Raw genomic sequence first — 14,561 nt, forward strand, 5'->3', positions numbered from 1 at the left:
TCTGAAACGTCTCAACTGTCAGCTTCAAGGCACTTTGCTTTTCTGATTGTGGTTAAACAATTGCTACAGAACCACATGACCATGAATAATAACAAACCAAGATGACCTTTCACAAGGTTTTACATGTATCAGTTCCTCATACGGACTCCAGCGCAATGCAATTCTGTCTCATGACCCGTGACTGTAAATGTCTGACTTAGTTGCAAGTCAGCTTTAAGATTTTAGTCCAAAACACTTGACAATCAAATATCAAGTTCCATCTTGAATCATTTGGCAGCAAATGGAAAAAAAAGAAAAAAGAAAAAACCCAACCCTAAACAAAACAACAACAACATAGCTTCCTAACACACCACAATCTGTGCAGACTTCCCATCTCTGGGTTTTGTGTTATCATTCTGTGGGTGATTCCAGTGCATTTCTTCTTTCTTTCTTTCTTTCTTTCAATTGTTTAGATTTTCAAGATAATTTAAAAAATAATAATAATTAAAAAAGCAGAATTGAACAACACTCCTACTTTTCCTGGAGATTTAAAAAAAAAAAAAAAAAAAAAAAAAATCATTTTTCCACAGGTATTACTCACACAGTCTGCTGACTTAAAAGTGAAGCAGAACTAATACTAGGACTGAAAAACTGAGTGTTTTCTTAACATTATGTACCTTTAACAGAAATGATCTATTTGTTAATTAGGGAAAAATGTTAAAATGTAGCATTTTCTGTTTTCTGGAAGCTTAAAATCATTTTCAGTTTCTATATCCAGATGAGGTTTAGGCAAAGTTTAGTGTCATGTGGCTCATTCTCCACCAATTTTTCCATCCTTCGAGATCCTCAGATAGTAAAAAGTAAACTTTTCTTTATTTCACTATTAAATGTCTGTGCCATCACATCCGACCTAAGAGAGGAAATGAGATAAAATAACCGAGGACCGACCCCGTGATGACCCCGAGGAATATCCAGGTGTTATAGGACATGACGCACAGCATCAGCATGTAGGCCAGAGACACCTGCAGCATGTGGAGGACCGTCTGTATGATGTGCAACAACCAGCTGATGAAAAGAAGAGGGAGAGGGTTATTTACAAATAAACTAATAAGTCAAATACATCGTTCAGGTCTCGACATTCAGTCTGCCAATATGTGATGGTCTCAGTTTGCCACACACTTTTGTTTAATACCGCCCAAAAGATAATAATAGTTGCAATCTAGGATACACCAACAAAAAAAGGGTGTCACCATGCTATGGAGGTTACCACCATGCCACAACCATACAGTTCAAATAGATGCATTTCTGCATTTTATTCAGTGATTTGCATTTCACAGTACGATCCATGATAAAAAAAAAAAGTTACTAGAAATGACTTGCTTACCTGTTCCTGGTACTTTGAGGTGTAACGACTGATGCTATAGGGGTCAGTGAGGATTCAGAGGGGCTGCTGTCCAGGACAGAGATGCTGTCGCAGTGGGAAGATGGGGCGTCGTATGGAGACTGAGGCTGGGTCAGCTTGGAGGGATTCCCCAGCCACAATCTCCACACTTTAAGCACCTCGTAAAAGACAGTCAGAAGCAAGACCACCAGCACTGACACCACCATCCCTGTAGGTACAAAAATACAAAATGTTAACTCACAAAAAAGTCACTATTAAAAAGTACGTTTATGCAATATGATGATGATGATGAAGTGAAATTTATTTCGGTCAACAACAACAACACAGATTATCATTTTACATAAAAGTACTCAATCCTACAGTAACCGACAATGGAATAGGCTGAAGGCTTGTGGCTTATAATTATCCTGTCCTTTACCCCATAGGAATAATCAAATCCTTAACCAAGAAAATAAATAGCATTGATAAATAAGTTATATAACAGTTTGAAAAGAATTCAATGATAAATCAAGAAATTAAATCAACACGAAGTTATTCATCAAACCAAATTTCCGTAACCTTGAATGATACAAATTTTTAAATTCTTCCTGAAAAATGACAAAGAAAAACACATCTTCAGCTCATCATTAAGTCCATTCCATAATTTCACTGCCAAAACTGACACACATCTATACTTAACATTGGTTCTCACTTTAGGTATTTCAAACTTATAAGACCCCCTCAAATCATATTTTCCATCTCTTAGTTGAAACATACTTAAAACACAAATTAGAACATTTTTCATCACTCGATATATCATTTCTAAAGTTTTAGAATGAATTTTAACATAGATGATCCTACAAAACACTGGTTGGTGGACTCCCTATATCCAACTTTATTATTCTAATAGCTCTTTTTTGCAATTTAAAAATTGAATCCAAATATGTTTTGTATGTGTTCCCCCAAATTTCTGCACAATAGATCATATAAGGCAAACAAAGGGAAGTATACAATACATAAACGCAGTTCTTATTCAAAAAAAATCTCTTGTTTTATAAAGAATAGAAACAGATTTGGATAATTTCCGTTTCACATGTTCTATGTGGGGCTTCCAACAAAGTTTATCATCAATAATTACTCCTAAAAATTTTCTCATATACTCTTTCAATTTCAACATTATTTAAAGTCAGTTTTACTTTAATATTACTTTTACTACCTCCAAATAACATAAATCTTGTTTTACTTTCATTCAATGATAGTTTATTAAATACAAACCATCTATTTAACTTCATGAGTTCTGTTTCCACTGTTTTCAGTAATTTCTTTATGTCCTTTCCAGAGCAAAATAAGTTTGTATCAACAGCAAACGCCACATATTTTAAAGTATCACTGGCTGTACAAATATCATTTATATCAAGTAAAAATAACTTAGGTCCCAAAACAGATCTTTGCGGAACTCCACAAGTTACTTTTCTAAGTTTAGATTTCATGTTATTAATACTCACATATTGGAACCTATTATTCAATAGGTTCCTTTGAATAATACATCATTATTTTTGCTACTTTCAGATTTAGACTAGATTGACACCAACATCTGTTCACTTAATGCGAAACTCCAGCCAAAAGCAGGTTCATGAAAAATACAGAGGACTGGAAGCATTGAGAAAACAATACATTTTCTCTACATATAGCTTGAGAACATTTTCCCTGCTTCCCCTGGGATACATGAGGGGTATCTGTTCTGGCAACTCCTCTACAACCGTAATATTTTAGTATTAAAATTTTTTTTTTCACTTTAACAACTAATTATAACCCCTTAAACATCTCCTTAATGTAATTAAATCTAATCCAGATCCACTTCAAGGCTGGCATATTTGGACAAATGTAGAAAGGGGTTGGTGCACAGTCTTTCAAAGCTGTTTAAAAACTAACTTCAATTAATACATTTTTGGTTCCTGCGACAAGTTTAAAAAAGAAAAAAAAAAAAGAAACACTTGACAAAAAAAAAAAAAAAGATAAATCTGAAGCAAATTTTATCAACCTGTTAAAAACAAGTTTGAACAGGTTTATTCAAGCTTCAGTTCATGAACATGGTAGATCAAGTTTGTATAGTAATGTCAGCAATATTACAGAAACACTCCACCGTCATCAGAAATAAGTATTTGAATTGCACCACACAATTTTTAAATCCAGATGAACTGATTCTAAGGCTTTTTCGCAAGACTTTAATACTCTGCAGCTTACCTGCAGGGCTGTGCACATCCCAGAAGTCAAACAGCAGCGTCACACTGCTCGAAACCCCAAAAGTCATCTAAAGAAAAATGAGAAGGGTATTAGGAGTTGTTCACTGGTAAAGTGGAGTTTAGGGCCAACATTTATACTGAATGCAGTGTTGTCCAATGTTCCAAGAACAGTCCGTACAATAGTACTCAAAATATTTCTGATTACAGAGTGAAAAACAAAGAATTTAATTTATACTACTTTGCACAAATATGCTGTATATACACACACATGATTTTGTCCGACAATTAGAGGACATACTGCCCCACAAAGGCACACTTTGTTCAGCCTTGCTGATATGGGCTGACAGAGGAATGCACGGTCTGTGGCTCTTGCTTGCTCAGCAGCACAGCTCTATCCCTGATAATTCACCACCTGTCTTGGCATAACTGCCTCTCACCAGCTGCAAACTAGCAGATCTCAGTTAGGCATCAGCCTAGCTGAGATCTGCTAGTTATAAAGTCTGGAAATGATAAAGTTCCAAATTTAACAGAGCTACACTGGCTTCCAGTGTCATACACACTGACCTAAAAATTCTCGCCTTAGATGGTCTTGGATCATTGTCTACCACTTTATCTCAGGGCACTCTGAAATCCTCCAATGACAAACTGTTAAGACATACGATATTTCTCTCAAAAAAAAAATCAAAAAAAAAATAATCTGGGAGCAGCTTCGGCCCCTCATGCCCCCAAACCACCGTTTGGCTTCTTTCTCCGTGACTCCATATCTCTCTCTTTCTGCCTCTCTCCCTCTTATTGCTTCATCTTCCTCATAAATGTTTTTATGAATTTAGATTATCAAGCAAAGCACTGAATGGAGTACCTCACTCAACTTTAGGAAAGCCTTCAACTGTTGAGGGGAAGACCACGAAAGCCTTTCTAAATATGGTCACACTGAAGTGCACAGCATAGCTGTACATTAGTTGCATGTAGAATTACACAAAGCTTTGTAGTTTGTCATCTACATATTGTAGTTGTGTGTCACTGATCGTTTAAAGCATTTTTAAAAGAAAAAAAGTCTACTGCAGTTATTATTTGTGCCTTCTTTCTTTGTGAACAGTCTCCCTTTTCTGCCTAAGCTAACCAATGAACAATCAACCCACATACAGCTTTTTGGAGGACTGCACACAAGTACATTTTCATATCCTCTGCATATTCGAAGACCTACACAAACAGATACCAATGTGGGACCATAAACACTTCACAATGTCATTACGAAAGCGGCACCATTGTCAATGGGAAACTACCTGAAAGGTTCACTAAAAGGTGGAAAACAAGAACCGATCTGAGCCATCCACTGGAGCCAGTTTTCCCAGTTTTATCTTGGAACTCGTCCCAGCAAAGACAATGCAGTACAAAAGATTGTCGGAGCAAAGGATTATCTGCTTTATCCGCAGGCCAAATCAATAAGCTTAAGAACAAAGGTCCATCTGTCCAACAGTAACCAGAGTTGTTTTGTTTGGTATTGTGGCCACTGGCTGTGACGTAAAAACAATCGATGCCTTAATCCTCCTTATTTCCTGGACTTCTAAAATTTCAACTATACAGTCAGGCCAGATGACCAAGTTCAGAAGTGCAGTGCTGATAATCAAACATCCTCAAAGTTCTTCCCGAAACAACTTGGTGGACGAATGTGATGACCCCTTGTTAGAATATGGACCTAACAAGGGAGAAAGCACAATATGAAGTACAAGACAAAGCATAGAGGGAAGGATTTTATTTTCTACTTTTTCCTCTTCTCTTTCCTGGTGGCAATAATGGTTTCCCCTCCTTGAGCCTTGTTCTGCTGATGGTCCCTTCTTGTTACAAAGGAGGCTTGTCCTCCCCACCATCCCCAAGCGCTTGCTCATCAGGGTTCCAGCTCACAAAAATTGTCGTTAAAATAAAAGCTCTTTGAGATGACCCTTGTTGTGAAGTGGCAATGTATAACTAAGACTGACTAGATGATGAACCCTAATTAATTCCATCATGTACATTCCTGTCTAGTTGTGACATTCGCAAAAAAAAAAAAAAAAAAAGACAAAGCACGGCAGGCATCCTGGAGGTCAGATATTTGGGCAATCACATCATGTAATGGGGCCATTATGCTTACTGTTCCATTCGACAAAAGTCATGTCATATCCTCTGGTGCCGGTCGTTCACCTCTCGATTAAGTGACTAATGTGACAGGTACAATGGAGGCCTAAGAAAAGAACCAAGTTGACTCTTCTTACAACTACTGTGCTATAGAAAACCAAGTAAAGGCCTCTCGGCCTGGGGCTCGGTCACTCAGGCACAGCTGGCGGCCAGCGGAGCTCACGGGCGCGTCACTGCAACTCCCCCTGGCTTCTGCTCCGCGGCTGCTGAGTGAACCCTCATCTGGGACTCTCCTCAGCTCTTACTGGGACAGTGGCGCGGCTGCCCCTCTGTTGGTCTTCCATGGTCTCTTGTGTTCTGGGGGCCTCTGGATGTCTGGAGTTTTGATCTCCTCCATACCTGCTTCACACCCTGGAGGACGGGGCTGTGGCCCCCCCACACTCCCTAGCAGATCGTTACATGGAGAAACCTTTGGAATACAAGCGTGCTGATCCACACAGGTATGCACACGGGTGTTCACTGCTCGTAGACCCAAATTACACCTTTCTTGGCTGCTACTTCGAAGCACATCTGTCCTGCGTGCTGCACAACAACATTGAATATTTAGTATTTACTGCTGTTTACACTTAGCTAGATTAATGCGATGGTGTTGTGTTTAGTATGTTGCTTTGTTTTGTTTTGTTTTTTTGTCTTTTTTTGCTTGTTTTCTATTCTTCTCTCAACAGGTGATCCAGGAGATTTTTATTTTTTTTCTCCCCCCCTTTCTCACTGTCCCTCTCCCCTTCTGTTTTTCCTTTCCTTCCTCTTTCTTTCTCCCTTTCCTATCTCTCACTCATGTCTGTCCCGTCTGTAACATCTGAAAATAAAATATAATAAATAATAAAAACAAAGATCGACCAAATGGACCAATACGGCAATGCCACGATGATCCATTTGGCAAAGTAAATCCATTGGGTATCCTTGTTGGTCTTCAGACAACAATTCTGATGGCTAAAGAACCAAATGGGACAGGCGGGAAAAAAAAAAAAAAAAAAAGAAAACCAAGTAAAGCAGTCAAAGGATAATCCTATATTGGCTCTTAATCTACAAAACATTTTACTCAACATGGTAGTGGTCTATCACAACAACTAGAACCAGCAGAGTTACACCCATCCATCACTGACACCCTAGTCAGGCTGTCAAATACCCTACTGAACTGAAGTAACCTCACTCCACACCGAAAGGTCTCAAACACCCACAAGGTTCAAGCTAACCCAAGCACCACTTAACTTCCTATCCAAGTTTTCCTTCCTTTATGTTTTATCAAATTAAGGATTTTTGGAGGTAAAACGCAGTTCCACAGAGAAACAGTGTATAATCAGAGCCAAAACTGAACTATGAAGCCATCTGTACATGAATAATAACTCAAAATTATTTAGTTTGGGTTTTAACTTCAGAATTCACCTTCATTCTGAAGCCCTAACCACACGTGGTTTGTTTAAAACTGGTCTGATCAGCTACCCAACTGCTCTCCTTGTCATCTTTTTAGTGAGCTCACCTTAAGCTCAAATCTTAGTAATTATGGTACTGAGTGAACTGTACTCCGTTTAAATAATGAACTATCCTACAAAAGCAGCATCCAATTTGTGATAAATGTAGTTATTATTTTAAAGGCAAAAAAAGAAGAGCTAGAAAGAGCTGGCTTTGCTGCACAGTGAGAAACATTAAATTTATGTCTTTATAACTTCTTTTAATGTGAAACGGATACATGGTGGCCAAAGTTTCCATTTAAAATGGCACAGGACAGCAGAGGTGATAAAAAAGTCGAAGTATTTGACACAATGAAAGAACGAGGGGAAAAATCAAATACAGACAGCTTGAGTCAACAATCCAACTGGGGGCTAGACTCGGAAAGCACTGTGAGCTTATCTCTCAAATACACTTTGGAAAAACCAGGTGTTTGTTTTCAAGGTGACAGTTGGGACTGAAAATGGTGTAATTAGTGCTGCTACTACAAGCACTCAAAATGACTGTATTCTGCACTTTTACACGAATACAGAACAATTTCCGAGTCTCAAAATGTGCTTTCACTATTTAGGTTTAACCGATAACTTTCATTTAAAGGTTATTTAGGGTAAAAATATCACAACTGCAATAATACTACTCGTTTTAGTGGACCTATAGTTAACAAAAGTCACTCGGGTTTTATTGGCATAAATGCACTAAAGACCCTAAAGCAATGATTGAGCTTATTTTAAATTCCAAGTGCATAAAGCAGCAGCACCTACATATGAATTCACATCTGCAACTTGCATACCTAAACTGATCTGACCCGAATTTATTTATTCTCAGAAATCGACACTTTAAAAAGAAAACAGCACAGGTGACATAATGTCCAGCTTTGGATGACACTGACAGCAAGGTATAAAGTTAATCATATGGTTACATAACACTGACGCTGTTGTTTTAGTGTTTTTGTAGTAGACTTTTAAAAAAGGGGTCTCAGTAAGCGTCCCTTCTCATTAGCTTAACTATAAACATGATTCAAAGTAAAGTTAACACATCTTAGTTTTTAAAAGATGAGTTATCTCCCAGACTTACGCCAGGTCAGACGGTAGTAGTTTGTAGTAGTAGTTTCACAGCAGATTATTTCATATTTTTTTAATGGCTTTATTAGATGCAGTGTGTCAGAAACCAGTAAGTACTGCTTACACCGACTCCCTGGGTTCCCTGAAGTGTGCATGACGTGTTTTCCTCACACTAAGTGAGTCAGTGCCACACATTAACCAGCAAAGAAACGTCTCAAATGCAAAACAGCTTATTAAAGTAGCACATATGGCGTATGCTAGACCGCTGAGTGACAAAACAAACACACACAAAGAGAACTCACTCGCATCCTGACGAGCTTGCTGCGCTAACGTTGACACCACACTTTCAGCGGTTATTGAGCGCAGCTTCCATCACAGATGAGTCTCGGTCCGGACATTCAAGCACGAGCCATTTCCACATAATCGGCGTGCATTTCTCAAATATGCCTCAACAGAAACAGCCAGTGTCCCACCTACTCAGCCCAAAGACGCTATGTATGTAGCCTGTGGTACCACGTGACTTCGCCTAACAAACCACGGTTGACGGTTAATGTAGTTTTTCAACATGTAGGGCGAAGGCAAACATCCTGAGTGCGACTGCGCAGCCGAAATAGAGAGTCCCGGATAAACAACCGTTACCCTTCAGATTAAAGAGGGCGGCTACAACCCCCAAATATTTGAGTTTAAAAACGAGTGAAATAAGACCGCTAACTGAGCAGAAATCGAAGCTTTTAAAGCGTTTAATGAATATGTATTATGCAGAACCAATGACTGTAGAACGCTGTGGTCATGTGACAGACGGAAGCAGCTCACACGATTCTTGGAGTTGTATCAAGGACACATCTAAAACCTGCAGAACATCGGCACTCGAGGCCTGTAGTTGCCCACCCCTGCTCTAGACCATCACTCTCATACACTTCTCTACCATTCCTGACTTCCTCATGCAGTCCCACACTTCCTCTCTTGGCACCCGTCATAGCCTTCCTCTAGAATCCACCAAGAGAGTGCATCACATCTGCAGTTCTTTTCCTCAGCATGACCCCGTACTGTTGATGTATACATGTTTGTCTGGAACAGTTGTCTCTTGCAGGGACCACCTGTGGTGGACGTTTCTGTCATTTCAATGTTTATCTATTATTTATTTACTTTAGTATGGATGGCAGTAGGGGAGGTCTTTATTAGTAGCCAAAGCTGTTAAATCATGTGAAAACACTATTAAAATGGAGATATTTATGCCCTTGTTCACATTTTTCAAAATTATTCAGTTGACCAGATTGCAGTCTTTGCCGGCCGTTTCTGGCCCCACACCTTATGTTTTGAAACCCCTTCCATAACATTAAGTCTGGCAAAATGTTCAGGTGTAATAGTAAACAGTCTATTTTTTATACAGCAGAAAACTTTGTTTTTTCACAGAAATGTGGGTGGATGTAGTGCCTTGCTTCCCCTTACCCCCTTACTTTGTCGTTCTATGCAGTACAGCTTTGATTCTGCACTGTAAGCTGAAACTGTACATGTAATGGTTGAGGTGCAACTATATCCACACTGCACCTGTAAACAGCTCATATAGTAGAAAAATACAAAACTGGACACCACTCATCAATATATGAGGGGAGGGGGGAGGGATGAAAAGATAACATAACGAGGGGTTTCATAAAGCTATAGTACCTTTTGGTGAAGAGGATTTGAACAGAATGAAGGCTGGTAAAGGCAGCATGAAATGGCTTCAGAAAAGGAATTGCACAAGTTTTTTTCTCCTAAAACAAAGAGTTTAAAACAAAGTTCAGCAGGTCTACAAAGTCCAGTGTCTTACTGTTTTTGAAAGCTACATCTGTGTACATCAAGTGCACTTTGCACAGTCCCGCCAGACACAAAGCAGGAGGAGCATGTCCTGATGTCCTCATAGAGAAGAAGAAGGTAGTCCACCGCAGGCTCATGTAAATGTTGAAGGGTATCCAGATTGTTTAAGGCATGCTTTCACAATAATGCAGAGCCACAAGATTTCTGTTATCAGAAACTCATGCTGTGATTTGAAGCGGAGTGGCAAGATAAGACGAAAACACACGAAGAGTCACACAAACATTCAGTGCAGATGTTGTGCTTCAGATTTTCAGGGACATTAGGCATTACTATGCCTGGAGGATGTGGATTAAATTTTTTGTCATCAATATATGACAAAACATGACAAATGTATGCAACTACGTGGAACTGTAGCACTGAAGTCTATTTTGCTGTTATGAATAAAATGAGAAAAGTTTTTATACGTGCAAAACAAAAGGTTTGGTGAACAAATATCTATACATACAACAGAAAATAGCAGACATTTGTGCAATGCTAAGATCATATTATGGTACAACAACATAAAATCAATACAAAATACAATAGTTAAACCCCACTGCTGACCACAAGCAGAAATGGACAAAAAAGGAAAATATCTCCACTTTTACAGATGTTCGATCAGAAATTGGCTTGAACTCAAGTTTGATTGAAGTTAAACTGCATTTTACTTTCTCTCTTTCTCTCTCTCTCTCTCTCTCACACACACACACACACACACACACTAAATGAAGTGCTGAGATGTCCAGATGTGTTAACATCTGCACTGACTGACACACTCAAATCACCAGAAGAAATTTAAGGCAACAAAGGGGAAAAATAACATAAATCATCCTGATGCAAACCACATGCATCTTCAACCTCCGTTTATAAGTTCTGCTCAACAGAAAGGAAAGAAATACATTTCTAGAGCGGACTTCAGCTGGTGAATCACAGAAACAAGGACTAAGTTAGGTGGGTCAGTTAACATGGCTGGTCGTTTTAGTCTCCAGTTTTAAGAGCAGGCTCAAAAGAGATAAAGCCTGTACCGGTATCACCCACAAGGGGGCAGAGTACGGCTTTCGGTACTGCAGACCTCATAACCAGCTACAGGGAAAATGAGGCTCACGAGACAAACTTCCTCTGAATACAAAAGTGGTACGGCAAGAAAAATATCTTAAGGAGCCAATGAAAGGGAGACGTAATGAAATAAAAAATATAATAAATAATAACAAAGTTTGACTGCACTGCTTTGTGGAAGCGTTTTTGATTAAAAGGCCTTTTCCTCTTAAAATCTAATTTGTATTTAATTTTCCTCTGGTCTGTAGTGCTGTTTATCCATCACTATTGATTCGGTGTGAGATTCCCAGTTTCCGACATATCAGCTCTGCAGCCGTCTGCTTACTCTTGGATTTAATGGAACTGAATGGCACGACACCTTTGGAGCTAAAAGACACACACACAAAAAGAAGAAGAAAAAAAAACATGAAAGAAGGAAAATATCCATCCATCCATTTTCTGCCGCTTATCTGGGTTCAGGTTACAGAGGCAGAGGTCTACCCAGAGGCACCCAGCCTCTCATTGGGTTCTTCATTGCATTTCCAACCAGCTGAGCAATGTAATCTCCCCAGCGTGTTCAGGTTCGCCATGGGGGCCTCTTCCCAGTAGGACATTGTGTAAAAAAAAAAAAAAAAAAAAAAAAAAAAAAAAAAAATTCCAGAACTACCTCAACTGGCTCTTTGTGATGTGAGCTCCACATCCTACTGCTATGGGAGAGCGCAGACACCTTTCAAATATCTGTTATCTCATTCTTTGGCTTACTACCCACAGCTCATGACCACAGGCAAGGGTGAGAATGTAGATTAACTGGTAAATCGACAGCTTAACTTTTATGCTCAGATCTCTCTTCTTCAAAGCATACTGGTATGGCCCGTACCACACCCATCCCTCTGTCAATCCCCCGCTCCTCTATTCCCTCACTTGTCGGTTCAAGACCCGGGACACTTACACCTGTCCCTGACCCAGAGTGCACACTCCACCCTTTTCCGGCTGAGAACCATGCCCTCAGTCCTGCAAAGTGCCTCACTGCCTCAAGACACATCATCTACCAACAGCAGAGAGGTGATCCTGAGGTCACCAAACAAGAAACCCTCCACCACTTGGATGGATTTATAAATTAATAAAAGTTATGAACAGAATCTGTGAAGAAGGGCAGCCAAAACCCATCGAGAACGCATCGGAATTACTGCCAACAGTGCAAACCACAGCCCATAACAGCCTGAAAGATAAGGAATAGCCACATCATGACCTGGTGACACAAAACAAATACCCCGATTTTGTCATGAGCAGTTTCGTTTAGGAACAATTTTATTTTCTATTATCTACATCTGCAAAAGAAAAGAAGCAGCTTAGCTGTTGTGGAGGCTTTTAATGATTACATTGTGAGCCTCTCGTCATTTGTCGTTGGATGCTTACTTCTGCAGAGGGATATGGTTGGCAAACGTTGACAGAAGAATGATGGCAATAGACAGTAGAATAAAAGGTTTAGGACTTTGTTTGAGAAACTGGCTCATGATTGCTGATGACCTTTTGAAACGTATTATTTTAAACATTCCATGTAGCTCCATAATAAGGATATTTGAAATCGGGCAACTCACATCAAGATGATTTAGATAAAAAACAAAGAAACAGCACAACAGACCAGAGGAAAACTACTGAATGAACTGAATTTGAATTTGCTCCTTGAATTATTTTAATCAGTTACTCAGCCGAGTGGTTTCCCTAAGGACCTACTTATCTTTATAACCATTCTGTGCATTTAAAAACAGATTTTGATGTGAAAAGAAGCTGTTATCACAGGCATCACCTGTGACTGTGTATTCCTCTTTTTATATCCATGATGGAGGCAGCTCTGCCTGCACGACGACGAGGACAGCAGAGACATGTACAAAGAGCAGCGGACCACACTAACAAGCGCATGTTTGGACCCCCGGACCCCCCCGCCCCACCACAAAAAGGCCAGACTGAAAGCTTTTAGTTTCAAGGCATCACAGATGCAACAACATGTTGGAAATAAAAACACAACAGACGTGTCCAACGACTGATTATTCTAAATGCTGTATAACAATCTGAAATACTTTTTTCTTTTTTTTCTTTAGGCACAGTGATGTTCACCTGACATTATCTGCTGGGACATGAGGAAAAATTTAAATTCTTATATTCATTATAAGAAATTATCCCCTTTTTAAAAAAACAAACAAAACAAAACTCAATGCAGGACAAAGAATCAATCCTTGGGGAGTTTGAAGCATCCATCCTCTTTTCATCCACCTTGTCTCTGGATTCGTTTCGAGGCGAGTGCAAACAGGTGTAGGTGGGAGTGGTCACAATTCTTCATCCACCTGTTTCTTCTCTACTGTCTACTGTTGAAACTGGAGTTGGCACTACTGCAGCTTTCCTCATAACTAGGTGGGGGCTCTGGAACACACAGAGGCAAAGAAAAGTAAACGGGACTAGATAAGAGTTTAAGGTTATCTCGGAATTTAACTGTGATTTAATCTACTAGAGATTATAGGCCAGAAAATGCAAAACACATTGCTTAGTCATTTTGGGGAGTGGGGGGGGCGCTATCATGGCTTCCATGAGTAGTAGTGAAGTCGAACTCTGGAGCTGAAAATGTGGAAGTGCAAGAAACTGCAGGCCCTTTAATGTCCACATTAAGGCTGGCTGCACATTTTAAATACCCAACTATACAGCATTACAACAGTTTCTTCCTAATCTGGAGTATTTTTATTGTTATTATCTGACAAATTATGTGGACTGCTGTGAATGGAGCCTGGCCGATACAGGACTTTATAAGACTGGTATGTACAGATATTTGGTGATTTAAAAAACAACAACCCAATATCGGCCAATATTTTTAAAACTTGAAGCATGATGATGATGCAACTCATAAATGCCTAATTAGCCATTACACCTTGCAGGTGATTGTCTGGGTGTGGTAGGTTTATTAAGTACTAACCATGAGGGTAGTCAGTAGTGCTGTACTCTGGAGGGAGAATGAGTGAACAGGAAGTGGGGGTTGGAGCAACATTTCCCTCAGTGAAGAAAGGTATGGTGGCTCCTGTGGACAAACAGAAGAGCGGAGCAGATGCATCGGGGGGATTGTGGCTAGGCGGCGCTGCCGCACCTGGTGCGTAGCTGAAGGCGCTGGGAGACATTGTGACTGCCTGGCCTGAGGGATCCTGCTGTGAGTGACTCTTTGTGGGAAGTTCCTCACTGGTAAAGCCTCCTGCACATATATCATCGCCTCGATCCTCCTCTGCTGGCGGAGCGCTGGGCATCACCCCTGCTGCACCCGCTGGACTGGTGGGTGTAGACCTCGTCGGAGACTGGTTTAAAGCGATGTTTCCGATATAGATAGGCAGAGTGACAGCTGCTTCAGGATATCTTAGTGACACCTGTAAC

At 39.9% G+C, this 14,561-nt stretch overlaps 2 protein-coding genes across 2 annotated transcripts in view; both read right to left on the reverse strand.

The window, feature by feature from the left end:
- Positions 1-570: 570 nt before the first annotated feature.
- Positions 571-8,786, reverse strand: slc31a2 (solute carrier family 31 member 2). The gene is made up of 4 exons (XM_085358008.1): positions 8,585-8,786; positions 3,605-3,671; positions 1,364-1,589; positions 571-1,044 (listed from the first exon to the last, which is right to left on the reverse strand). Exons 1-4 carry the CDS (start codon positions 8,588-8,590, stop codon positions 879-881), a joined length of 465 nt encoding a protein of 154 aa, XP_085214134.1. The 5' UTR covers positions 8,591-8,786; the 3' UTR covers positions 571-878.
- A 4,666-nt stretch (positions 8,787-13,452) lies between these two features.
- Positions 13,453-14,561, reverse strand: part of arrdc1b (arrestin domain containing 1b) — a 56,884-nt gene continuing 55,775 nt past the window's right edge. The window contains exons 7-8 of the mRNA XM_085358010.1: positions 14,116-14,554; positions 13,453-13,571 (exon numbers count right to left, since the gene is read on the reverse strand). Coding sequence (XP_085214136.1) covers positions 13,507-13,571; positions 14,116-14,554 — 504 coding nt within the window. The 3' untranslated portion in view covers positions 13,453-13,506. The remainder of the gene's footprint in view (positions 13,572-14,115; positions 14,555-14,561) is intronic.

Source organism: Diplotaxodon limnothrissa, linkage group LG7 (assembly GCF_057381915.1).
Source record: "Diplotaxodon limnothrissa isolate DT_005_m linkage group LG7, D_limnothrissa_male_GT1.1, whole genome shotgun sequence".
In the NCBI taxonomy this organism is placed as follows: domain Eukaryota; kingdom Metazoa; phylum Chordata; class Actinopteri; order Cichliformes; family Cichlidae; genus Diplotaxodon; species Diplotaxodon limnothrissa.

What these genes read in the sequence shown, in the direction of transcription:
- slc31a2 (XM_085358008.1), bottom strand. An exon ending in GGATGTGCACAGCCCTGCAG is followed by an intron (nt 1,590 to 3,604) that starts GTAAGCTGCAGA and finishes TTGTACCTACAG; the next exon opens with GGATGGTGGTGTCAGTGCTG. An exon ending in CCTCAAAGTACCAGGAACAG is followed by an intron (nt 1,045 to 1,363) that starts GTAAGCAAGTCA and finishes TCTTTTCATCAG; the next exon opens with CTGGTTGTTGCACATCATAC.